Genomic DNA, 27,622 nt, shown 5'->3' with positions numbered 1-27,622 from the left:
GAGTTTTTCTTCATATCAGATTGACCTATAGGCTAACTAGCTGTCAACAGATATCAATCCAAGTGAAAGGGAATGTTGTGAAGATTGGACACATGTGGTAGCGCAACGATGGTAGAGACTCGGTGCAGCCACAGTTTTGTGAAGGGCCTCCCTGTACTAAAGATGGCGGCTGACATCAGGACGCTCCTTAGCAATGACCTTACGCAACATCTTGCGATCGTAGTCATACGTTGCTGTTGGGCCACATATCGTCTTCTATATTAGGCTCTATTTGCATTTTGATATTGCACTGTTAGTATGTGTAACCTCCTGCACTGCTCCCGTCTTAGCGATTTCACGTCAGTATACCGGAGGTCGCAGGCAGCCAACGATGTTCTGGCAAAAACTAAACATAATAACTGAGGTCTTTTAGGCAATCGAGATACTCGCTAGACACTTTGACTGGCTTGAATCTTATTTCAATAATGCTCCCGCCAGCTGAATCTTGAGGTCTTAACAACGATGGTCCTTCTGTTATGGCAGTACGGTTAAAAACTAATTGGGAAGATGGAAGACATCTACATAGATCAAACAACAACAAGCCCTTCAAAATCAGCCCAAGTTCCGAGGCAATTTATGTCCATGTAATGTATAAGTAGTGGTGTCAAAGTTGCCATGTGGTACCAATACCGCCATTGTGGTTCGGCCCGTCCGACTGCGGGGAAGTCGGACGGGCGCCAACTTTAAACCACAAAAAACAGATATCGCCTTGCCCTTGGCCGAGTTTGTACTGGAACGGAAGTATCCAAAAAATATATATATATATATATATATATATATATATATATATATAATCGCCTCACTATACACATTTTGGCTAACATAAGACACACTGCCTTGTTTGGTAATGCACATTGGAATGTTTTCTTCATACTTGATGTCATTTTCATTCTCGCGGAAGAGTCATCAGGATTCAAAAGTAAAATGGCACCAATCTTTCCGATTCACCACACTCCAAGTTTGAAATGTGCCATGACTTTCTCCAACCTTGTAGCCCGGTGTAATCAGCTTTTATTGACGGTTAGTGTGCATTAGAGGCTTTGCCCTGCACCGAGCTCCATCGTGACGTCACGGCCCGTACTGGCACTGTGACAGAAAGGGAATGTTGCGCGGAGAGAAACCTCGAGCTCAGTAGTCAGGATACTGGCAATCCATCATTTCACCCAGCCCAAGCCAAGATGAAATGGGACCGGGATACCCTCTGCGCGAGCCTGACGTTGCGGTTGAGGACACTGCCAACTACACCCGAAATAGAACCTGACAAACCGCCCGAGCTGACCCGGGTTCACAGCCGGCTCGGGATCTTTCAGGCATTATAGTCATTAGACAGATTTTACTCTTGATCAAACTACTATTGTCGACCAAGTCATATCATTTCAACTTGTCTTACAGCCAAATATTCAATCACTTAGAAAAGCAAATAGGCCAGCGGCTCAATAAGCTTATACCTTGTGCAATAATTTTCTTACCTTCCACGTTGATCTTTATGCGGACTCGTATTATTGTGTGCTATAGGCCTGCAACAAATAAAACCTAACTCGAAGTACATGCAGTCTATTTCTGGTCATGATCTTGATCCATTAGACGATATAAGCTCTTACATGTGCGGACAGGTCCCACTTGACCTTGGTCTGACCATGACCTTAGCCTTTCATCATTGACTAACGATGCCTTCTTTACATATTCAACAAACAGACTGGTGTCGGACGAAAGACCAAAGAAAACGTTCTGGTATATAATTACTAAACACAACACAAGGTGACAAAGGTTTATGGATAACCCCACCCACCCATTGTCCACCCCGATCAGATTCTCATAACTTTGTTTCCAATTAGACGGTGAGCATGTGCGGGTCCGCGGGCGGTGCTGTGCGGAGGGCGATGGAAGCGGTGGTGAGGGAGCGAGTGTTGTGGGCGCTGTTGGTCCTCCTGGTGTCTACAGTGGTCGGAGAAGAGCTGGAGACAGTCGAGATCCGCCTGAGGGGCGGGAGTGACGACAACGAGGGGCGAGTCGAGGTTTTGTACAACGGAGAGTACGGGACGATCTGTGATGACGAGTGGAATATCAACGCTGCAAATGTGGTCTGCCGTCAACTGGGGTACAAGGGCGCTGTGGGCTTCAAGCGGAGCTCGTTTTTCGGACCCGGAACAGGTAGGAACAAACTTCCCCATACTAGAATGAATATCGGACATTCTAGCCGTATAAGTTTTGCTGAATTGCTGTGTTGCGTTGTTTGCGATCACGGCTTCATCGGTAAACCGTCACATCCCTTCTGAAACACGATATATTATTGACTTTGGGGAGGACCGCTTCACCCTACGAGCGAGGATGCTTTCGGATTAGATCATTCAAATTTTAGATGATTAGAGGTAAAATAAAGAAAACGGTTTGTGCTATCGGTAAATGGAATATGCAAGTATGATAACTGGGTTTTTTTCGTAGAGCGATCAGATGTACACTAGATAAGATATGTGGGCATCTTGAACTCCCTTTCCGAACATATGCTGAGCTGTCCCGTAATGTTGGTCATGTCCGTGGTTTAAGAGGGTCAAGTCACTCAAAAGTCAAACCGCATCTCGCCTGAGATGGTCTGCCGACGTCCACGGTCAGAAATGGTCGTGATGGCGGCCGGCCAGTGGATGGGGTCATTGACCTCTAAAGGGAGATCACACCTCTATAGCAGGCTGTACCCTACTTACGATTTGAAATGGCAGAGTCACGTGGGACTAAGGGCTACCTGGTGTGATCTCTGTAACTTTGTAGCGGCTTTGGGTTATTAATGTGGACAGGTGCATAGCATGCCAAGAGAGGCGTGTCAGACGAGTATGACCCTGGCGGTTTCCGGGTCACTTCCAAGGGGGCTAATATTGCAGACGCCTTGTCACGTTCGTTCCTCAGATTCTAAACAAGGAGCTGTTGATAGAAGTTGACTGGAGGGTTTAGGTCTAGTATTTAGGAGTTTTGGGACCATACGTGGCACACAGCCAACACTTAATAGCTCATCAGAGATCGCCGGACCTTGTTTTAGTCGGACGTGAGGGGAACCAGACCAGCAATGGCGGGAACACACACACTCGTTCCCAGGATATTGTGAACATATGTATATGGACATTATGGGTCATGTTATCATGCAGCATTGATTAACCTTGTTCACACTGTCTATAATGTGAACGTACTTATTGGAGCGTCTCAAATCTCAATTATGTGTGTTTCTAACACTTTTATTCCACAAGCAAAGTCAATGTGGAACCAAGATAATGAGGTTTCGCAGCTCCCCTCCCCCGAAATATCATGTTTTATGGCAAATCTTACAGTTACAGAGGAGGTGTTGACATGTGAAAATAGACCTAATTTCTTGATGTATCACATTTGATGTGGTTGTATCGCCTTCCTTGTTAGGCTCTACCAGCCTCTGCGGGTCGCTGGGAAAATAGTAGAAATTGGCCAAATAGAGTCAACTGTATGAAGGGGGTCGGCTATGGAGATAGGGTCCAATATTAACTGCGGATGGGAATGTTATCCTCCATAGCCAAAGTCCCCCGGCAAATGTTCTCTCTATAGCCGACGCGGTTAGTCTGGTAGAGACTATTCCTTGTGGCGTCGAACATGCTGCGTTATGTAACCCACGGCGTGCATAGTCCAATAGATGCCGGAGTTAGATAGATAAGTGGTAAGGACTGAGATGTGGGGAGGAGGAGAGATCGAGAGAAGGAATCAGGACGTAAAGGAAACACTGAGTCAGGTTAGACAATGGAAACACTGAGACGCTGTGACGTTATGTCTTGTTTGTAAAATGAACTATTCAATGATTTCTCCCCGAACACCACTTCACGTGTATGTAATCCCTATACTGATCTGTATGGCTGCTAGAAATGTAATTCAAAACCAAGGGTTTCCCTCTGAAGTCTAGACTGCTGACGAACTTGTACTTAATGCACACCTTTTGCTATATGTCTAGACACAATATTTCCTGTCAGCTGTAATACTGGTGTTTGTCGCCCTGTTCGCCCGCAGGAACAGGAGAGATTGTGTACAGACAGTCAGGATGATCCACGCCGCGCCCTGCAGAGCGAGTTTGCCCCATCTAGTGTGAACAGGTGGCTTTGCTGACGGAAGCCGTCATGCGCTGTTGGGGACAGATATAAAGGGGATTTCCAAATCTTATCATTGCCAAGGAGGGTGTGCCTAAACCAGTCTGTTTACGCCGATGCAAGCACGATATATCGGGCAGAACAAACCAGATTAATACGGTCACAAGAAGATTAGTTCCGATGTCAAAAGATCCCACCCAGGGCAGGTCATTGCCAGGTGACCTCTCTGTACCCAGGCATGCGCAGTTTGCGTAAGTGCACGTATCGCAGTCAACCTGTGTGGGATGTCATCGTTAATCTCCAAGTAGATCCGTCGACGGCAAGGCCGTATCAAAAGGGCCAACTAGTGGCTTTGGATACTAGTTGTTGGCCCTTTTGATACTGCCTTGCCACACCGATAGATCTGCTTGAAGATTTGATAGTCATCGTTTCTGACAAGTGCCTGCTGACGTGTGTGTCTTCGGAAGAGCCCGTGATATTTTCCCTCACATGCCTCCCTCTGAAGACAAATGCAGCCTGACTTCATCACACAGTCCAGCTGATGTTGATTTGCCGGGTTATTCAGTAGGGATGATATTGTCCTTGAATCTGGCCTTACACCCCTGAACTTAAATGTAACGTTAGCTGTTTTCCTACCTCCACCGGGAAACTTATGTTTTCACCGTCGTGTGTTTGTTTCTTTGCTTGTTCGTTGAATGGTTGCTTACTTCCTTTTATTTCTTTCATTGGAAGCAAAAAGATGCGCAGATTTATTGCCTTGTTCTTGTTATTTATGGTCTTGTTTCCATGGCTAAACCACGAGAAGAAGTGGTTGGATTTAGGCCTGCCAGGCACAAGTACTGTATACACATCACATACAGAATAGAAGAGTATGCAGAGGCCTTTTCGAGTTTGGAATGCTCAATGGCGGCGACATCCGTTTTATGACTGGCGCGTAGAGAGTGGCGCGAGTGTTACTGCCGCAGGTAAGGAACGTATAAGGAGGAATGCTGTATTCAGTCTCCTTGGTCGTGACCTTGAGGACACCACAAATAACCAGCCGAATTTCTGGGCTATCTGTGGGGGCGTTAGTTCGTCTCTGTGGGCCTCATGATTTAGCAGCAGATTAACTACTATACCAGCACACAATAAATCGTCAGTTCTTTCTGTGTCTTATTCATCTGGTGTTTTTCCAAGGCCCTCCAGGCTCCAGGCTTTCTTTCTAAGTCATGCTTTTTAGACCATCATCAGGGACTTTGTACAGTCGAGTGTTAGAAATGGATAAAAGAAAAAGTTCCTCGTTTGTACAAAACATGTATGTTCTTCTTTAATTTAGAGATAGTGCACGATTGAGTTGATGTACCTAACGTTAAATACTGCATATTAAATTTGATCGTTTTTTGCATCTTCTTTTAGGTTAGACACTGATAATCTTGGCATTATCTATCTAAGCAGCGGTATCAAATAGAAGAACTTTATTGCGCGACCATTGTAGCAGGTACAAAGTATGGCAACAACAGTAAACATAGAACAAGACATGAGTATGGAATAAAACTATTCACTACATCAAAATGACTATCTTAGGTTTTACATGATTCAAGTTTTCTAATTTTGAGTATCATTATTTTTTCTAATAACAAAACAATCTTTTATGTATTTGCCTATTTTAACACTGTATGAGCTGTTACATCTAAATATATAGTCAAATCTATCTGTGGCATTGAGTGTCTTAAAATCTGAAGAACTTGAATTGAGAAAGGTGAATAACTCAACTCGTAGGGCATCATATTTAGAGCATTCCATAATAAAGTGAAACTCATCTTCAATTCGATTAGGACAGAATGGGCAAATATGAACTGCATGTCGCATAGGATGTCGCCCATGGGTAGAAACCTCAACTTTGGTGTGAGGCCATCCTACATACCACAGAGATCGTGGAGCAGGAAACCACAGACTCACCCTCGCCCCTCCCATCCGGCTTCCTGACTCGGTTTCCTCCTGAACGGTCGTGAGGACAGCCTACTGAGGGAGGGGCGGTACAACTCTGGTTGTCGGGTAGCTAGGTCTCACCGAAAACAACCCACAAAAAAACAACCTTAAAACCACCGAAAACGAGGTTATTTTCCCCGAAAAACTGGCGATCATTGGTGATACCGGTATCGACTGCTGGGTCAATTACACTAGTGCCATGCTCTGTGTCTACCATCATCTGAAAATTGCACTTTAGCCATTTTGATACAGAAATAGATACTATAGTAACTTGAAATGACGGTCTGACTCGCTCAGACCATAACCTAGCAACCCAGATTACCTCCATGTTTATTACCGCGCAGGTCATGCTGAGGTTTGCAGTGTCGTCTGCAAACTGACCATGACCCGTGTTCGACGAGGTCACCGTGAATGCGTAACCTAGCAACCACGCAGGTTAACGACCATGTTTATCACCTCTCAAGTCAAAGGTATCGTCTGCAAACTGACCCAATCCATGTATAAATGTGGAGGTGAAATACTCAAAGTAAAAATACATCAAACAAGCGAAGCATTTATATAATTTCCGTACCCGTCTGCAGGTCAGGTATGGCTGGACAACGTCGTCTGTAAAGGGAACGAGACCAAGATTGACGAGTGCTCCCATCGGGGCTGGGGCAAGAACGACTGTAACCACGACGAGGACTCCGGCGTCATCTGCAGCTCAGAGGTCCGGGACGACATCGACATCTCAGACCGTTACGTAAGTCAGGTGAGCCCCCCGTAGTCTCCCGCATGTTAGCTAAGTAATAATCTGTAGTTGTATAACAACGTAACACGACTGATCGTCGCACCCGTTAGAAACAGTAACACAACACTTACAACAGAACAACGTCTTCTTCAAGCACAGGGGAACAGGAAATGGTAATACGTCGACGTAGCATTGTTATTATCGGTGACCTACTGAAGGACTGCGACAGAATGACGTCATCATCATTCTGCCGCAGTCCTTCTGCAGGTCTCCAAGAATGTGTCTAGATTAAAGATCGAAGGACGTGACGCCTTCCTTCCGCCATCTGCTTGAAGACTACATTAGTAGTAACATAGTACTTTAAAGGACATACTACTAAATTTACCACCATAGTCGCATCCTAGCTATGTCGACTTTCCAACACATCTACTGACTATCTACATGTATGTATGTATGTGCCATCTCTTCTTTCTGTCAGAGCTGGACTAGATAAACTATTGGTGTACTATGCTGTCTTGTGACTGTCTTTAGAAAGTTGCCCAAAAGATCTAGAGATGAAACACTGACCAATAGGTCCTCTTTAGTCCTCTTTATGGGTAACCTACCCTTGAAATACGGATGAAAACGAGTCGGGGCAGGAAAAACTAATCTCCAAGCAGACGTAGAAAGGCAAACTGGTAACGTTTCTAAAGCTTCCGAAATGCCCGGTGCTCCTGACGTTTTGCCTGTATACGACGTACATCTGCTTGGGTAGAAAAAAAAAACCTGTAACGCAGTCAATCGTGTTCTATGTGAGCTATCGAGTGATCGCGGGAATTTGGTAATTACCCTGCCCTTTCGTAAGTCTGCATATTTCGGCCTGGCATACGTCCATGTTTCCTATTTCTCCCCTACCCGACCTGCTTCTGTCATGATTTGGGCATTGCTCTGACACACGACACACACAAGACACGTATTCGTGGTTCTTGACGTTATCAGTTCCCGACTGTGAAGGTTACAGGACATTGGGGCTAACGGGTGTGAAATGAGCTCCACATCAACTGGTCAGGCGCCCTGGATTTTATCACAAAATGTATCGTCTGGGTTGTGAGATAATCAGCTGTTAAGAACTTATCTTTCCTTCTTGATCTGACACTGTTTTGACTGGGCCGCAGTGACATCTGTGCTTTATTACGGTCGACCTTCCCCTTGACATGTTTTGTCTGCAGTTCAGCCAATCTTCGCAAAACGGCGTACCTAAGAACCAGTACGATTAGAACGATAAGACTGTACTTTTTCGACTGTAGGTAAATATTCCTCGAATGGTCGCCTTTACTTCCTTCAAGTATTAGTCATAAAAAGAACTAGTATTTGATTCAGATACAGTACTAGATCTTTTTATGACTATAATTTGATGTACCGTTTGGAAATCTCCATGAAATAACAGTGTCATGGGTCCTTATGCACACTAATAACAACACACGATTATCGTTCTAAGGAATAGCACATAGGCCATACAGAAATTGTAGATACTAACCCCAGATATCTTCTAAGGTGATAGGGAGCCTATATTGCAATCTATCGTTCCCTGTATATATATATTGCGCTTATCCCTAGATCCTTTCTTACAACCTTCGAAGAACCCCCAAGCGGCTGGGTAACATATTGCATGTTACATAATATATAATATATAATATATAACATGCAATGTGTTACCCAGCCGCTTGGGAGGTTGTAAGAAAGTTGATAATGGCGAGCTTTGAGAAACAGCACTTCTCTGAAAGGTATAATGGCTTTGAAGTGGTGACAGGCGGCCAACTGTCCAGGTGTGCTGCACCTTTACTGTGCCTAAGCACAGAGGGAGGTGCTGTCTCTTTTCCTGGCCGGTATTCCTTGGTGAATGTTATAAGAAGGTGGCCATGGACGGTCTGAGATAATCTGTGTGTCATAGTTTTCCGCGGCTCCCATACCCATCGCTACGCTAACCAGCTACAGGAGTTCCTTTGAACTATAAAGTGCACACATTAGGAGGATCAAATGATACATAGGTCGTGAAGACACAAAAGTCTTGACATGTTTGTGTCTTATTGATGAAAGACAAGGAGAAGTTGCTATGAAGAAATCCCATGAAGATACCGTGCTCTGTTTGGCGTAACTAACTGAGACAAAGACCGGTCCTGCCAACACGTGTGATCTAGCCCACCTTTGGCGTAACACGCAGTTCATGGTATACATTTTAGAGCTGGGTCTTGGCGTTGTTGAAGAAACATCCGTCGCTTAGCAGCGCTGCCTCACCGAGAAAATTAAATGTCTTAGGAGGAATGGTGTTGTACCGGTGATTGATGTTTGCATGTGTAACATAACATAACATGTCCATTACCAGATACCTGTCTTTTTGTTGTCATCGTTGATTTCATGGAGCGGTGTAAAATGTGAGATTTAGTAGTGACGGGAACTCTTCATAAGCACTTGAAAGACATTGCTTCTTCCTGTTCGATTGGGCCGTGGTGGTGGTGAGGGCTGCCGTGCCCCACCCTGTCCCAGTATGTCGGGATCAGGCGAAGAATGCGGAGTCTCCAGCGCAGACGTGTCCGTGGTCTGGTCACGTTAACACATGATACAGATCCACGGAGGGGAAGCCCTGGCGAGTCTGCAGACATGTGCGCAAAAATAAGACGGCTTGGTGGTTCTTGTTTTTATCTTCCAAACATATCGATGGTGCTATCATGATCAGCTCCCTGGGTTGGTACCAACAAGGAACAGTACGAGCTATCAGTCTGTACACGCATCGACGGGGTGCAGATTGTATTTTCTGAATAAAATTGTTGTCCCCTAATCAACGTTCTAGACCGCCAATAACAATCTTCAAACAAAGCTTGCAATGAAAGTTCATCTGTGTTGGTAGAAGTCATTCCTTGACAAAGACTGGTATTGTACATAAATAGTCGAAAATTTGGGTACGTCCAATTTCTTGTGTTGGCAATTACAGTTACGTTCTTGTTTCAGAATTTTCAAACAAGTTGGTCGGGCAAAGCTGTCGGTTTCCTTGTGTTTGATTTAGTTTCCCTAGCCTGGCCTGGCGATCTTTGTGGAAAGTCCGTTGTTGACGTCAAAGGAACCCCCAGACTGGGATGAGAAGGAATGGGAGGCAAGAGACGAGAGGCCAAAAAGAATAATTTTATCTGATGACCTTTCGACGAAATGTCTTCCGATCCGTCAGTCAAATTGTCGATCATGACGTCACATATCGCAAAACAGACGTTTGGGTCAGCAGTCCGGCTCGGGTTTGATTTTATCCAGATTGCTTTCCAGTCGAACGACGTTTAAACCTGTTCTTCGGTCACAACTCAATAGCCCATCCCAGTCGAGCAGGTTACGGCATAATTTATCTAATCAGAGACGGATTGCCAACGTTAACCCGTTCACTCCCTTCCCTGAGATGGGGACTAACGACCCATACCCGGGTAGTTTGGCGGAATGAATTTGACCAAGGAATCTACATGTACCTGTCGATTCACATGCATTGTACTTTCTAAGAAAGTAAACATAAAAATCAAATCAAATTGTGGTGAGATGTCGGGATTGCTCATCATCGATCCTTCCTGTCTCAGGTTGTGACATCTCATGAACCCTGTCACCGAAAGGATGGAGAGTCACACAAGAGTCATGACTAGTCTTATCCTGGTGCTATCTTAGATACAGTCAGGTGGTGGTTTTACTCTCAACTTAATTAGATTGCTGGTAATTATCTGTGGCCGATATATCCTGTTACATGCTTGCCTTAGAAGTAAAAGTAGCTGTATGTCATGGCAAATTACAACTAGGAGATGAGATGATAAGTTAGCGTTGACCTCAGCGATTACTCTTTCATTCTCCACAACAGCATCAATCAGATTTGTGCTTGCCATCATTTCCTGCTTTGTGGTGGGATATTTGTGGGCGGCGGAGTCCGCAGTAGGTTCAGCACAGAGGAAACCACCCGTGGGAAGAGGAAACCGCGCTCTGACGAAAGAACACAAGATCTATGCCAAAAGTCATTGCCTTACCCATGGCCTTGGCGTTGTTCAACGCCGATATCTTAGATCTAGATTCCAAAAATAAGTGGTTAAGTGCTATGGCTTAACGGTTTAACCTATGGCACAATTCGAATCCTCAACCGCCGAACATCATGTCTGAGGTTGACTTTAACTAGCCTGAACCATCCCACAGTTCTTTAGGGTATCAGCGGTTATTCCTAGTGTCTGTGCTTTGTAAGAAAACATGCGGTGTCTAACGCATCTCCAAAGACAAACTGCGTCTGTACTCTGACCTGACAGGTCTTATGAAAGGCCAGAGTCCTGTTAGACCACGCCTGTGACCTTCTATTTTAAGGTCTGTTTTCCCACGAACACGTCAAAATTCCCCTACCACGTTTTCCGGTGCGTGGGTTTTCGTACGTGCGTCTTGGCACCACAGTTGCTAGAAATTGTAAATTGTTTTTCATGGCCCTTCATGATAATTTCTACAGCCTTTCGGGAGAAAATCGGAAATTTCAGAGATACAGTGCCAATGGCAGTGAAGGGTCGTGACGACAACTTCATGTAGACGGCATTGATCCAAAGCAGACGATTCCCTGTTTTTCCTCGCCTAGACAGGACGTGCCACAAGGAAGTTCGCGGAGAAAATTCTGTCCCCTCTTTTACAAAGGTTGTGCCCTGGACGCTAACCAATTAGCTAGGCGTGCGTAGGAAATCCCGAGTGTCGCTTCAAACTGGTGTGCTTGAGTCATGGCGGGAAATTACGCGCCATGGCGAAGGGATGAGTCGTTTTACATCGAGCTTATTTCCTTCATATCGTCACAGGGACTCAATACTAAAGATGTGAAAGACCTGGGAACATTGCGAAGAAAGTTAGCAAAAGCGTCTGAAGACAGAGTGAAGTCAAATATCTCTACCAGTAAAGCCTCTTTTTCATTTGAAATCTAACAGTGAATCCCGTACTAAAACCTGATTTGTAAGCCTTCGAAGAATCATACCATTGGAGTTTGGAAAGACTTTCCAAATCCATGTGACCCCGTTCGCTCGCACCTCTGCCTCTCAAGATTATTGCGGAAAGATAATCCTCTACCTGCCCACGCAGAACCTGTCCATGTTCTGATCTCTACCTGATTATAATAAGACACATGGGTCCCGATAGATGCGTGTAAGACAGGTCTTATCAGCTTACCGTGATGCACCTGTTCTACACATGTTTGTGACGTGACAGGTTTCTGCGTGTCGTTTGTGCACCTGTCAATCAGCCGCCATGTTGATCACGGTCAGCCATAAGGCGTGAGAAATCCCTCCTCCACCTAAATCGCCATGCCTCACGTAATGTGACAATAACACATCGGGGAGAACTTGTCGTCTTTGGAACTGTTTGAAGAGAACAGATGGGTGCAATGTTTAGTTGACCTCTGCCCCTCTGCCCTGACCAGCCACAAGTGCCTCCCCAAGTAGTCATATTTTCCTTCAGACTTTAGTCAGGCAAGACGTCTTAGCTACAAACAGTCTTTCTGACATCTTTTTATCTTTCGTTTTGGCCCTGTCCAACAGCTGAAGGCCCATTTAGGCCTCGTTGATGTAAGTAGTTGAGATATTGTACGATCCACTCGGAAGTATGGTTGTACCATCCCCAGTCCGGGAATCCCCTACCTAGTAAACTTGCCCGCCTCTGATTGGCGTGTCCATGGTGACGCGGACGGCCCCAGAACTGTACAAATAGTGCAATACTGGAATTCATTACTCACAGCGCCGGAGCAAACACACGAGCCATTCCTGAGACTTGGGAGACACGCCGGCGACAGCAATGGCCATGGAACGACACTTACGGGTTCTGTTTCTGTTCTTAGTTGCTGCAGTACCTTCCACACTAGCCTGGCTGGTAAGTACCAGAAGTTTTCAATGTGTAACAAGTCCACATTTTGCGTCGATACGCCAGAGACCTTTGATATGACAGAAATAGGAAACGTAGTCTGGAAAAATGAAAACATCTCATTGGTGCCAAACCTGTGTCACTGAACCCGTCGGTCTTTGTTGTAAGCAACCCGGCGCACAGATAGTTGTTCCCTGAAGTCTGGACAGGATCCAGAATATGTACCTATTTTGTTATAGGGCAGTTTCTAATGGCTGGACCACCAGGTAATTCCAACAGAGGTGCTCTTGAATTGTTGAAACGGGGCAGCTGTTTATGTTACCTGCCATTACCTCGTCTTAGACATTTCGACCATCTTTTGTCGTTTCACATTCATCTGAAGATTGCCAGGAGGAGGGAGTTAGTACTGTTACTGACAGAGTGGACGTGCAATCAAGGAGCTCTAAAGACTATTTGAAGCTGCTTGGTGTACCTCACCACTACTTTGTAAAGAATCTTACTGTGTCGTTTGCCTGACTTTATCCTGGCTTAAAGTTCCTTGTCTCGAGAAACACCTAAAAAGGAGACGGGGCCTTGAACCCCGTGGCTTACACTCACGTGGATGTTCTCTTACGTAACGCCAGTAATTCATCTGACGTAGTTCAGGATTCAGTAAGGGGTACACCGCTGCGTGTAAGGGAAGGATCGGATGTGGCAGCTGATTTCCAAGCTATTGGTCCGTGTTTTGAAAAGAAAGAATTGAAATCGTGATCAATTGAAGCTTGTTTTTTTCAACGCCTTCAAGCTCTTACTTATGGTTGTGATTGGGTGGGCTACGTAACATATAAAGGTGATCATTTGTTGGATCAGCAGCAAGGACTATATTTGTATTATCTAACGAAAGGGACATACCTAGGTATAACTATAAGAAACGGTTTGTCCCCAATGCATAGCAGCTGTGTCGTGTCTTACACAAGTTTGTATCTAAACTCTATGTGTACTGTCTCAAACTTCGGTATGTTTAGACATTTAAACCCTCTAGTATAACAAATAAGAGCCCTACTGTGTAAGTGTACCAATAAATTCAGTAGTAGACATGCCCCTCCCAAGATGTCCCATTTTAGAAAGGTCAAACTGCTTGGAATGCTTGCTATTCTCTCCGGGCTGCCCTTTCCTCTAATGTTTTGGGAGGCCGTTTTAGCAGAACATGTTCGCTTTTCAGCAGCTCTTTTGGAGAAACACAGGCTTCATTCTCCCTAATCATCGGCCCGCACACACCTGGCACATGGTCAGGGCGAGTGGTCCATTACTGCTGTTCCTTTGTATGTAAGGACTAATTGCGGAGACACGGCCTCACACAGAACATTGCTAGCAAAGTGCTTCCACGAAGGGCATACATGCGTCTTCCTGTTTTCTCGATGATCGGTGACAAGAGGCGGAAATAACGGGTTAGATATCGTCTACAGGCTGAGACACAAATGGCAGTCGTTAACTTCTCCTCCTTTCTCACGTCTGCCTAAGTCAAAGTCTTCAACACCCGTTGATTTCTTAGAAACATTCACCGACAGGACGAAATTATTCAGACTTTCGTAGAGTTACATATAGTGCTTGCAATTATTGAAAAATCTGCCTATGCATTGAAGATGCATGGTATAACCAAGGACTTTATAATGGTATTTGTATAACCTTACGTTGCCCAATTAAAGTACGTAAAGTTGCACATTCAGACGAATGGGAAGTGGGGGAGGGGTCGGAATTTTTACCACACAGATGTTCTAGCGACCTGCTTCTGGTATGTAACGTTATAATGTGAAGACTGAGTGAGGAGGCCCTACTACTATTAGGTCCTACTATTAGATCCTATTGCGTAAAGTTAGATATCCTCGAAACAGCGTTTTTGACATCTCATCTTGTCCAACATACATGAACCCGAAGCTTGCTACACATTGTCCAAGATTCATGCAAAATGTTATTGGTAACCTTGGGGTAGGATATGTAACGTTATGACCTGATGTTTACTTTTGATGTTTACATTGGCAATATTTGACCTTGACCGCTGCACGTCACTTGGGGATACACCAGGAGATATAAAACCGGGTAATCAGTTTCAGACCGTAACCTTTCCCAGAGTTACTGCCCCAAGGTCAAAGAGGAGCATCATGTATGATGAGTTTCCTACACTCGGGGGGGGGGGGGGTATATTGTTTTGCCAAATGCTTTCCTGCCTGACGCACCTTCTATTTGAAACATCCGTTGAGTCTACAGTAAGCGACATGTATTTAAACAAACGTACAGTTCACGTCCATGCTCTATAATGGCGTCACGAGTCGATAGGCAACTATATGAAAGGTGTCCTTGTAGTGAAAGAAAGAAGAGGAGAGAGGGTCTTTGTCTTGTTGTTCTCAGCTAGCGCCGCATGAAAGCGGATAATACCGGTAATCAATTACTAACCATGGCAGACACGTATGCGGTCAATTGTTGGTGTGACCTTCGTTTGACAAGTTCAACAGCGAACCTGTAACTACTTAGCCCTCATTACGTCGTTCCTGTGGAGCAGACGTTGAACTTGGAGTGGTTTGACTTAGCGCAGGTTTCCTGCTCAAGATTAGTGTTGGGTGTAAACTTGTAACAGGAAATACCGGCTGTTTCTCGGATATGACCATGGGGTTTTTACGTAGGAAAGTCTGTTTTCAACAAGCAAAGGGGAAGTCGACGTTATTGTCGGGTCAGAATGTCGGGAATTTTTTACACGGAGGCGAGGCTAGACCACCGGGCGGCTTGTAAACAGTATTAACCCCGCGTGTTTGAGCTGCGCGACCCGTGTCAGGACTACGGGCTGTTCCAATAAACAACTTTCGTTTAGGAACTGTCGATCACGTGACCTTTGGAGGCTGAGTTGAGTAGAGTGCGATCGAAAGTATTCTTGTAATTCTGGATAAATGGAGGGAAGAATTCAAAGTGGTATCAGGCACAAGCATGTGGTAATGGGTTATGGTATATTAGGACAACTGTCCTAATTTGCCAAAACTGAAATAATACTACATATTCAAAAAATGCCTATACTGTGTCCATCTGGGGTTTTGTCGGGAACTCAACATTAGCCCAGTATGTACGACCTTACCATTTTCAACTTATACTTATAGCTGGTGTTAGGTCATTTAAGAATCTAACCTCCTCAAAGGATAAGGTTTTCTCCATTACCGTTATTGGAATTAAGACCTGTCGTCCTCCCACACATGTTGGGAAAGCTGCAAAAAATACTCTGCTGTACTTCTCAACACGCTAAAGGTCACAACCAGATGTTTAAAAACATTCCAATCTCAGAGATCACAAGAAAACCTGTGCCTAAATGGCTAATCATATAAGTAAGCTGTGAAGGAAATGAAATGGGTTGTTTTTTTAATGTATCGTACCAACGTACATGTACACATTGTCGAAACATTGTAGTTTCAAAGCGTTGACGGTGACAGAGCAAACCTTATTAGAAACAAAATGAGCGACACCTCCATCTGTCCTACCGTAGCGTAATGTTCTCACACCAATTTAAAGACATGCCACTAAATTTGTAGATTTGTGTCGTTTATTGCAGGTGACCCTGAAAGTGGGTGACATCAGACTACGTGGCCTCACCAAAAGAATACCTCAGGCGGAAGGATACGTGGAGATCAATTACCAGGAAAAGTGGTGGCCGATTTGCGCAGATGGATGGGACTATAACGATGCAAAGGTTGTTTGCGGTCAACTGGGGTTCAGGGACGCCCTCACCGTCGACCTTCGGAAGTACAGGTGCCCAAGTTCTGCTTGTTTGACAAATTATTGCATGCTCATTTGTATATCAAAATGTTGTTATATAGCTCATTATGCTGTCCAAGTAAATATTCCATTGTAATGTCTTGTCTTTTCACGTTTGTAATAGCAACAGAATACTTGGGAAGCCCTGGCTGTGGGTGCTGAACAGCCAAACCAATAAACAGATACTCTTTGTAAGATACCCATGAAGAATTATCAAACGCAAGTCCTACTAAACGTTTAAGTATAATGGGATACGTAGTCAACAGTGCTATTCTTCTTAATCTTTGAGTCAGATACATGTACCAGCTAGGAATGGAAACCACGTGTTGGACTGATTGTCTGAACAACAAGACAGTGAAAACCACATGAAACCAGAAAGATTAGATAGAAGCCATCTACGCGTATCCAGGTTCCTTGCCGATCTTTTTTTGTCAAAATATGGATTATAGCTTTGTATGGTTGGCCATCTTAATATGTCTGACGTTTCCTTCCATCCCTTTAGCCTAGTGACCATCCACCGATGATTACGTAGACTAACCTGTCCTACCTTCCCATCATCAGCCCCAACGGTCAAACGGTCAAAGATATCTATTCTTATTACATTTAGCTGACCTGATAACCTAGCCTGAATGTCATCATCATCAATGTTAGCTAGGAAGACACTCAGGCTACTGATAACCTACAAACCAACAAACCGACCAATGGCTACAAGAACGTAACTGTTTAAGTTTCTAAACGGAGATAAAAACACAGAAGAAGGCGAGCCCGTGTTGTACGTGACAACAAGTTGAACTGTGCGGACCAGGGTCAGTCCATACAGAGGTCTTAGCCTGGTCCTTGTCAACACTTTATAAACAACTGTGATGTAGTGGCGAATTGCCACCGCAAATTGTAAACATGCTTGTCAGGTATTTTCTTGCCGTGCCATTCTCTGTAGCCCTGCCAGATTTCATGTTTATAGCAGATACTGATAAAGAAAACAGAAAGGAAAAGAAGCCTTTTTTTCTTGTCGTGTTGGCTTTTGGCAAATGAATTGTTGCTGTGATGTCACTGAAGTTCAGTGTGACACGATGAGCCGGTTTGAAACTTTCAGTTGTGTCGGACCCGTCCTGTACTTTTGTGCCGTTGCAACTTTGATGAATTGGATGTCGCTTGACCTCGAAAAGCCGCTTTCGTAGCAATGACTCTTGGCACCCCAACACGCACCAGAAAACAATTACAGACATACGTTTAAACCTGCGTGTTTGGCCCACGCGGCTTGCCTGGGCACCCGGGTTCGGTGCACGCAGGAGTGGCCCACGGAGGGTCACCTGGCTTGGCACCAAACTGTAGACAACATCAGGCTTGTTTTCCCCTGGCACGCGCGTCACGCGGCTAGCACCACATCATAAATCTTCATGGAAACTTTATCTAGCTAGTCAGCCAAAGTTGGACACGCTACCGTCACGGACTGGCTCCTTTTATTCAGAAGCCAGTTTTGAGGCGTCCTTGACGCCAGGTGAGCGATGTGACAGTTGCACGATTTAGTAATCAAACACAGATGAGCACCGCCTTCTTCTTACAAAAGCAATTGATCCACGTACCTTGCTTTGATAAATTGGACCTCTTGCGGAAGTGTTTCCAACTTTCTGCGCTCCTCTTTGGACGTGGGCCCGAACCAGCGGCGTCCAGTCCCCAAGTAACCTGCACATGGGTCGAAGTGAGCTTTTACAGGTATTGCGGGATATCCCAGAGCTCGCTTCGAGATAGTTTCAATATCCGATATCGGCAGCTTTCATTTCAAGCACTTGTGATTACTGTTTACTTTGGCGCGTTAGATTGCGTACATTGTCCGGTATGTGCAGATGTAAATAAAACTGGAATATGAGCATGGGTACTGAGGCGGGGAAATTCTGCAGTTCCGTCAGATTGCTTTTAATGTCGATGGGAATACGTAAGTACTTTGAAAAGGTCATTCTTGAAGTAAGGAGTTTTGAAGCTTCAACACCTTGGCTGGCTCAGATGATCATGCCCGTCCTGAAGTTGTCTTTAGCACAATTCTCTTGAAGACGACGATATTTGAAGTAATCTAAACTAGCAGATTACGAGTCTTTGATAACATCCAATAGTTACTTTTGCAAAACAGAAAGCTAGAGCTATCTAGCACGTTAATTCAGAAATACCAGAAAAAAAACAGCTAAATTCCACAGAAACCAGAAAATAGAAAAATACTTTTTTTCAACAGACATTTCTTAAGTTGACCAAACGTTATATTTTTTAGTATTTCTTAGGGAAAACATAGCTAAATCGTATGATGTAAGCTGTAATGCTGTTTTACCCTTAAGACAACAATTACCAAAGCGTAAAGCCCACGTGGTGGCAAAAGCATCGTCTATCATCGATTTACGTCATATCGAGGTCACAGGTCAGGCAAAACATCCGGCGCGGATCGTCAACAATCAACATTGACGTCACTGGAGGGATCCATTTCAGCCGCTGCTATTTTTGACAACAGCGGTGAAAAGGTTTAGCCTGGCTGGTACATGGCCCTCTAATAATAGTTCATCTTTTTTCATCCAACTGTCCTGCCCCCCGCCTTGTTAATACCAACATATATATTGCCAAAGAACACTGCGCTCGTGCGTCAGAAAACCCTATCCGCGCACGAGGCCAGGTGTGGTGACGGCACAACATCTCAGATTTGGTGGCCCTGTCCTATTTATAGTCACGCCGTCTGTTTACAACATGCTATTTCTGTCTTCCTCGTAACTTTAACTTTTGTTGTCGTTCCCTCCACGACATAAGGCGACTTTCTTGAACAAGGACTGCAAATTAAAGCAAAGTAACATCTTTATGCTTTGGTGCACTGTGTAGTAATATAAAGTTATACTCTACTGGTGTTTCTGATATGTGATTGAAATGTAAATACACCGCCATAAAGTATACGGTAGTGTACGTTGTCAAACATCTTTATAAATATCGGTGTCCTCAAACCTGAAGTTACTACCTGCAAAGTTTGTAAGAGGTCGACCCCTATATAGCTAGGCCTCTTTGTTGTGCTGCCAATATAGAATGGGAGTACAACAGTATAATATTCTCTTCATAACTACATGTGTGTCCATGCTTTATAACTGCAGATATACACCCTACATGTCTTGTGATTCGATGTTATGGAGGCTAACGTATAATTTTGGAAATTTAGTGGTGACGGTTTAGATTTGAATCATTCCTTGCCGTACATTTTCTCTCCTTCTTACTTGTTACCGTCCACTGACCTGGCCGAATGTTAACGTTGCTGCAGGTATGAGAGACCCCTGCTACATAAGGACGCGTGGCTGACACGAGTGGACTGTACGGGGGCGGAGTCGACCCTGACGGAGTGCCGACTGGAGAGACTCATCCAGGGAACCGTGTCCCTGCCCTGCCTGTCCAACATGACCGCCGTGGTCAAGTGCGACCTGGGGCCGCGTTACTCAGGAGTCTCCCCTACAACACATAGGAAGTTATCTGCTATCACCACACAGGTGACCTCCATTACATTAAACAGCCGGGTTACATAATCCGCCACTTTGAAAAACAGTGTGTTTGAGAGATCTTTAGTACCCCCCCCCCCCCCAAGTATGCCCAGTTTAAATATGCAGGAGTGCTGGGGGACGTTGAAGTTGGGTTGGAGATCTGTTTGGACGTATCTTTTCAGGGTGGCGGAATTATGTACTCTGGTGGACTTACGTTATACGTTAGTAGATGTTAGATGTTTTGACGTACAATCTCAGATAGACAACGGCATCGTCCAGTGGCATGTTTCTGATTTTAAAGGCAGTTAGGAGCTGAAGACTTGAGACAAAGTGACTGACCCAGAGGAACCGGCCGCGAAAGTCATGAATATGGCCGTTAGCTGCTCAGGAATAACGCTGGTCTGGTCTATCGCTTACAGTTACATGCTAGATTCTCTAAACTTTTCTTTCACTTCCGTTTTCCGTAGCCCCAGTTCGTGCGGTTAAAAGGCGGCGCCAACACGGGCGAGGGACGGGTGGAGATCTACTACAACCGGCAGTGGGGGACGGTGTGCGGCCAGTCGTGGGACGTGAAGCAGGCTAGCGTAGTGTGCAGGGAGCTCGGCTACGGGTCCGCACGGTCCGCGCCCAAAGGGGCTCAGTTTGGACAAGGTGAGCAACAATTCAGGTGTGTTTGCTGTGGGTGTGGATGGATACATGAACCATTGTGGAGATTGATAGGCTGATAGGAAGTTATTTCTTTTCATGTATCATGTTGGATTAAACGTACAATTGCCATGTCCTTTCATTGGCATCAAAATTTACAAAACGCTTGGCAGTGATGGCTGAAGACTCCAGTTGCATGTTACATGTACTCATCAATGTTACCCGGATGTCGTTCCCAGGTCATGGACCAGTCTGGTTGGACCACGTAGTGTGCACTGGGAACGAGCTTTCGATAGTGGACTGCGCACACTCCAACTTTTCTGCCACGAGCTGCACACATGACAACGATGCATCAGTGCAATGTAATGTTCCGGATCTGAAGGTCAAAGAAAAGGTATATTTCCACATTGTTTTTTGCCATATTAATTAAAGTCTGAAAAGTAACGATAGAGCAATATCTTCTAAGAACTGTTATCCTATGTGGATTACTGTGATGCTCTCTGACGTATTAACGTACGAACCAATCTTTACTTTGCTGTGTCATGCTGCTGCAAAATACTAGTGACAGCGGGTATGTTCTCCACCGTAGATCCGTCTGTCAGGTGGGCGGAACCCGCGAGAGGGCCGAGTGGAGATACAGAGAGGCCGCAAGTGGGGAATGGTCTGCAGCAACAGCTGGACGTACAAGGAGGCCGGGGTGGCCTGCAGGCAGCTCGGGATGGGATACGCTCTACACGCCCTGAAGGTACATCTTCCTCTTATCCTCTGCTTCTTCCCTTCAGCGGAACATTGGACCGACAAAAAAGCGTCCATTCTAGATCTCTTGCAAGATTTTGTTTTCTTTTCCATTTCATTAGACAGGAAGATAATAACATGTTTCCTCACTTCGCCTCCTTTGGGTTACTTGTGGGGAATCGTCTCGTCCACAGTGTAGTTCGCCATGTGTAGCAGGCGACGAAAGTGTCGCAGACATGTCATGAGGTACAAGCAATTGTTTGCAAACGGAAAGAGATGACGAGTGATTCTAGGCATTACCCAACAGGTTGGACCAGAAGTACTACTGATGTAGAGACGGTTTTTGCAACATTTGCTCAACCTGAAGAGGTATTGTTATGTCTACAAGACCGTTCATTCTTTCGTTACCACAGGAGGTTTGGTACTTTGAGGGGGACAAGCTGGACTTTGTCATGGCGGATCTTGAGTGTGACGGGACAGAAGAGGCACTTCACTTTTGTCGTTACAAGTCCTGGACCAACAAGGAGTGCAGAAGTCACCAGGTGGCAGGCATCATCTGTACCCAGGGTGAGATTGGAAAATAGGAGCGTTTTTTTCATTTAGGAAGAGACCATGAGGATGGGCTTCCTTAGGATATTTAGCACCGCTGCAATGTTAGCGAAGTTTCTGCAGTAACGTTTCAACGAAAAACGTAAAGTTGCAAGGAAAACTCGCGTGAAGTCTTCTATCTGAACCCACATATAGTACTATAATCAGCATCAAGAAAATTTGTTTCGAGAATCTCTTTTTGAACAACGTTGGTGTTTCTGTTTCAAAGACGCTGTTTGCCCAGTTTATAATAATAATAACTTTATTGCACAACAATTGTACAAGGTACAAAGTATGGCATTCACTGGTACATAGATAACATTCTGTTAGGCTAATCAGTCTATGGTCGGTTGAAGGCTAACTTGTTATGTGTGATGTATTCCTTCCTCTTCTGCAGCGAGATTACCCGACCTGGTACCAGACGCGTCTCAGGTCCGGACGTCCATCTACCTGGAGGACCGACCGCTGTACCTGCTGTACTGTGCCGCCGAGGAGAACTGCCTGGCCAGCTCTGCATACCAGGTAACTTTTACTAATTTGCATTTTCAGCAAAACCATTTTCAGTATTTTTGCAACCTTTTCTTATTCCTTTCTAGGGAGTTAAAACAAATATTACAGATTCCTATTTAGACTATCCCGTTGACGAAAACCTCGTTCAGTCCGCACAGAACACAATCACACAGACAAACTTCTCAAGATACCATATATTTCTTCCTCCTCAGATGGAGTGGCCGTACGGGTCCCGCCGTCTCCTCAGGTTTACCCAGGCCGTGGCCAACTTCGGTAAGGCCGACTTCCGCCCCAACATCGACAGCTCGCAGTGGATCTGGCACCAGTGCCACGCGTGAGTCGCAAACTGTAAACATTTAGCACTCTTGCTAAGAAGAAAAATGCCACAAAAATTCCTTAGCCCTGATCTGAGCTTCGAAAAGTTTTATAACATCTGCAATATATATTTTTGCCAATGATGTCACCTTGTACATTTCGTTGATCTGCATGACAGCACTAAACCTGAAGATTGCTGATGGGCTGTCCTGATGATCCAGACGAGATGGAGATAAATGATTAACTTCTATGCCCACAGCCACTACCACAGCATGGAGATCTTCACGCAGTACGACCTTCTGTCCGAGAACGGGACCAAGGTGGCCGAGGGGCACAAGGCCAGCTTCTGTTTGGAAGATTCTCACTGCTATGATGGGTACGTACGAGAAACCCCCTGGTGGTACTGTTTGTTGTTCAGGTACACTGTTTTTTCACCTTCTGGCAGCAGTTAATCGTTGGCGTAAACGTTTGGCGACCGCCGAACTGGCCAAAAACAGAATAAGACTGGTATATGTGCCAACGTTAATCATATCCCCAATTCAAAACATGCATACACTCGCAAAGACATACATCACTGGGAAACAAAACATATCAATTCAAAGCTTAGATTTGTGAAAATCACCTCATTTGGTTTTGAACTGTATCTAAGCTTCGTGATAATCCATAGTTTCTGAATTTTCAATCATCACCCCAGCACCATTTTGTTCAAATTGCATTCTCAAATCAACATGGTCCGTTTGTGTTTTCAATCGGTAGGATTGTCAGAATACAGCCCTGCTCACAATGTTTTGTTACCTATTGTTTGTTCTGCCTTCTTACGTCTCTTTTTACCTCCAAGGTATGAGCCCAAGTACGACTGCAATGTGGGTGAACAGGGAATCTCCATGGGGTGTGATGACACCTACAAGCACAGCCTGGATTGTCAGTGGATTGACATCACGGGTGTTCCATCAGGGACCTATACCCTGGAGGTAAGTCATAGACCGTTGGTAGCATGTCAAGAAAAAATGCCTTCGGTAGCAGATTATTTGAAAAGAACTGAGAGTGGGAACAATCATTCAACATTGGTGGATCGACTCCACTATCCAACTAAACGTGGATGAGTTCAGAACATAAAACTAACTCTTTCTAATTGTTTCCTCCAGGTCATTATAAACCCGTTGCGGTCAGTGGCAGAGATGGACTTTGAAAACAATAGAATCTCATGTAAAATTAACTACAATGGGTATCAAGTCGTCGCCAACGAATGTCATCTAGGTAAGACGTTCATTTCTTCTAGTTCTACACATGGACGGTGTAAAAGAGATGCATCTTTACAATGACATCGCTTTTAGTTACCTCATCGACGTAACATCACTTCTAGTTACCTGCTTATCTTTAAAGGGGTTTTATAAAGTTTAACTTTGACTTTATTTGGATCTTGAATTAGCTTGACATGTCAGTTAACTATTTTTCCTGTGGTCCCATACATGTAGTACATCAACTTACGTCATACTGATATTGATATGTCGATGTTGATATGTTCATGTTGAAGTTGATGTCATGTGACTCTCGTGCTACAATGCTGTTTCTGTCTTTGCAGGTGAAGATGAATTATTGAACAGTATATACTGATGATGGGAGTTCCCCGGATGTTAGTCACGTGACCATGATGAGGCATGCTCTGCTGCTACTCACCATTACTGTACGGTGGACCCTCCATGATGGAAGCTTCATTCGCCTGATGAACACTTCCCTATGCACTTCCCTATTTCTGCTCTATGGCTTTGCAGGGTGCAGACACAGATCTTAGAAGAGCTCGAGCTTGCATAATTCCGTGCATTGTAAATGTAGATAGATAGATATCTACGTAGATGTATATCTACATTTATGTAGATAAATGTAGATGTCTCTGTTGAGGCTTCATGTATGGCAAATATCCTGACATATTGTCCTGACACTGCCGTGTACGTGTTTGATATATATATATCCTGATGCCATAGACCATGCGTCTTTTCTTTCTACTAGCTTCCCTTCAAAAAAACCGATTCAGAAATATCTCAGCTTATCTTTATACCCTCCTCATCGGAATTCAAACTCCAGGTCTCACTACCATGTAAAGCTAGTTCAGAATTAGCTAGGCCATCTGCACATTTCTGGTACTCGCACGCGTACGGTGTCAGGGAAATGAAGTTACTTGTTCCTATTGTAGTCGGAAACATGGGACATGGCAAGTAAATCAAATTCATAGATACGTATTCTTTTTCAATTTTCCGAAGGACCACAATCTACGAAGACAATGGTGCTAAGTGACCTTCACGTGATTTAGGTATTATATATTCGACTGAATCATATTTATTACATTGTTACTGACTGAGATGTACAGAAATTGGACGTAGCCGGCAGCGATATTAACGACGTTGGTAGAAAAGGGTCTACGCTTTCAACACAATTGTAACATGCGTTAGATAAAGTCACTCTATTAAAGTCCTCTCTTCCCCAACATGTATTGTCCACTCACTGGATCCTACCTCATATCTCTGTCCGGATGTAGTTGTGTTTGTTCGAACACAGAGGTTAACAGTAGGGAACATTTCGCACTTGTGGTCCTATTCACGTGGAACGTCTACTGACATAATTCCGCCAGGTCACAGATATCCGCCACTTGATGTGTCTAAGGCGATCTGCAATCTACAATTAATGTAACGTCTCCAGTATAATGTACTCCTGCATATCCAAGCTGTGCATACCTGGGGGTGCTGGACTAGAGATCTCTCAATCACACTTTTCAAAGTGGTGTATATGTGCAACCTGGCGGATAAATGTTAATGAAGGTTACATGTGAACTTTAGCAAGTGATACTATTGCGTTTTATTTAGTTTAGTTTATATCTTATTGCGTGTCTCATACTTAACAGACATGACTGCTAGTCTCGACCAAGAGGGCTTGTCAAATGTCATACTTTGTTACCTTCGCGACGAATGGTTTCGTCGAGAAGGTTATGCGACGGTGCTTGTCTGTGTGTCTGTTAGTGAACAGAATAAGTCGAGAACGCCTGGATGGTTTGTTGTCGTAGTTGGTGTGTCGGTGTGTATGTGGCAAATCTCAAGATGATTAGATTTTGGGCGAAGTGTTTTGCATAATTAACGAGAAAAGTGTAAAAATGTGTTCAATTGTATGCTTTACTATGCGTTCTGGTTGCGACGGGGATATTGATACGGGTAGATTGGGGGCAAAGTTGGTCATGAGGGGTCATGAGGGGTCATGAGGCAGTCAGTTACATGTACTGCAGCTGCCAGGGACAAATTGGCTATCAGCCAGCTGTAGGGCAGATACAAGAGATAGGCTTGCCCATGCAGTAATGCTTTAAAGCACTAAAACAAGGGCTCAGAAAAGGATTCACCTTAATTGCAAGCCCCAAAAATTCTTATGCACCAGAAAGCCACATCTGTCTACTTTAGAATCATGCAAAGAAAATAGACAGTTGACCAGCTCGTTCTCTCGTAACAGCTGACAGACGAAAACAATCGTCAACTTTGACCTACTCCCAGCCTGGAAGAGTCCACTCGGAGCATGTGAAACCAAACCACAAAGATATCTCCTTACACCAATTAAAAGACTGAAACATACAAATTTTGACCAAAGTTGGATATACACGGCCTTATATGAGTAAGAACAGTCATTAATGCAGTGCCACAGCATGGGAATACCGAGCATGTCTGTGTGTCTGTTAGTGAACACGATAAGTCGAGAATTCTTGGAAGGATTGTCTTGGTATTTGGTATGTTGGTAGGTCTCGATGAAACCTGAAAATGATTAGATTTTGGGCCCCCTATCGGCTTGTTACGGTACTGCAGCGGAACTTCATGTTATGATATCTCGTGTTGTGGACATGCTATGGAACTGATTTTTAAGTGGTAGATAGCTCGTTGGGCAGAGAGTAAGTGGTATAGGCTTGGGCCCCCTAGCAACTTTTTTGGAACTGCAGGGGTAGGTTTTGCTTCAGACTTTGAAAGGGAATAACTCAAGAAGGGCTTGATGGAAGGTCATGATTTTTTGCATGTACATAGCTTGAGCGATGATGTACATGATTGGATACTTATTATGCAAATCAGTAACTAATTTGCATAATTAATGAGGAAAGTTTATACATTCATCAATTTCCATGATAGGACTCGCAAACATGTGACATATGTAACTGAGGAAGAGAGAAATATTAATAGATATCAGCTATGCAAATGAGAACCTCATTTACATAATCAAGGAGAAAATAATATAACTCGAGATGGGCTTGATGGATGGTCATGATTTTTGGTATGTAGATAGCTTATGTGATGCTTTGTATGATTGGATGATAATTATGCAAATCAGATTATAATTAATGAGGCAATTTTAAAAACCTGCTGTGTTCCATGATATGACTATTCAAATATGTGACATTTGTAACTGAGGAAGAGAGGAATGTCAATAGATAGAAATTATGCAAATGTAGGCCTAATTTGCATAATTCATGAGAAACTACTATCATTCCATACTAGTAAATAACGGCAATTTCATACTTGTTGCATTTAGAAGTTGTGTGAATGTGAACACCATTGAATCAAATTATGCTAATAAGGAGCTTATTTGCATTATTGATGAAAAATGTTAGCATAACCTTCTTTGTTAAGCTCATAATCATAACAAGGAGGTTTGGACAACTTATGTTATTTGGGTGAGGAGGATCAACTGGTATGATTTTTGATTGATGAAAAACACTCCTAATACGTCAGTCATAAAGGTCAAAATCATTTCGCGAAGGTATGAGGTCGTAGAACTCTTGTTTTTCATGTGTTACCTCCTGTACTCCAACAGCATATGCGTTCCTGTGTTGTAAATGAATCTCA

The 27,622-nt window shown here is 44.2% G+C and overlaps 1 protein-coding gene across 4 annotated transcripts in view; it reads left to right on the top strand.

The window, feature by feature from the left end:
- The window catches only part of LOC136430403 (lysyl oxidase homolog 4-like), a 30,466-nt gene extending 5,227 nt beyond the window's left edge, over window positions 1-25,239 (top strand). For 2 of the 4 annotated variants that reach the window (XM_066420971.1, XM_066420970.1), the window contains exons 2-15: window positions 1,875-2,190; window positions 6,680-6,849; window positions 16,268-16,464; window positions 19,751-19,973; window positions 20,432-20,615; window positions 20,849-21,003; window positions 21,199-21,354; window positions 21,758-21,911; window positions 22,330-22,454; window positions 22,655-22,776; window positions 23,017-23,133; window positions 23,596-23,728; window positions 23,903-24,014; window positions 24,340-25,239. In XM_066420971.1, the coding sequence (XP_066277068.1) occupies window positions 1,884-2,190; window positions 6,680-6,849; window positions 16,268-16,464; window positions 19,751-19,973; window positions 20,432-20,615; window positions 20,849-21,003; window positions 21,199-21,354; window positions 21,758-21,911; window positions 22,330-22,454; window positions 22,655-22,776; window positions 23,017-23,133; window positions 23,596-23,728; window positions 23,903-24,014; window positions 24,340-24,371 (2,187 nt within the window). In that variant the 5' untranslated portion in view covers window positions 1,875-1,883 and the 3' untranslated portion in view covers window positions 24,372-25,239. Of the gene's footprint in view, window positions 1-1,874; window positions 2,191-6,679; window positions 6,850-12,553; window positions 12,709-16,267; window positions 16,465-19,750; window positions 19,974-20,431; window positions 20,616-20,848; window positions 21,004-21,198; window positions 21,355-21,757; window positions 21,912-22,329; window positions 22,455-22,654; window positions 22,777-23,016; window positions 23,134-23,595; window positions 23,729-23,902; window positions 24,015-24,339 lie in introns of those variants that run through there. The other 2 variants (XM_066420972.1, XM_066420973.1) reach the window with 2 other exon arrangements.
- The last annotated feature ends 2,383 nt before the right edge of the window (window positions 25,240-27,622 follow it).

This window comes from Branchiostoma lanceolatum, chromosome 3, assembly GCF_035083965.1.
Source record: "Branchiostoma lanceolatum isolate klBraLanc5 chromosome 3, klBraLanc5.hap2, whole genome shotgun sequence".
Classification (NCBI taxonomy): Eukaryota; Metazoa; Chordata; class Leptocardii; order Amphioxiformes; family Branchiostomatidae; genus Branchiostoma; species Branchiostoma lanceolatum.
Note: the sequence above shows the minus strand (reverse complement) of the source record. Positions and strands in the feature narration are given on the sequence as shown.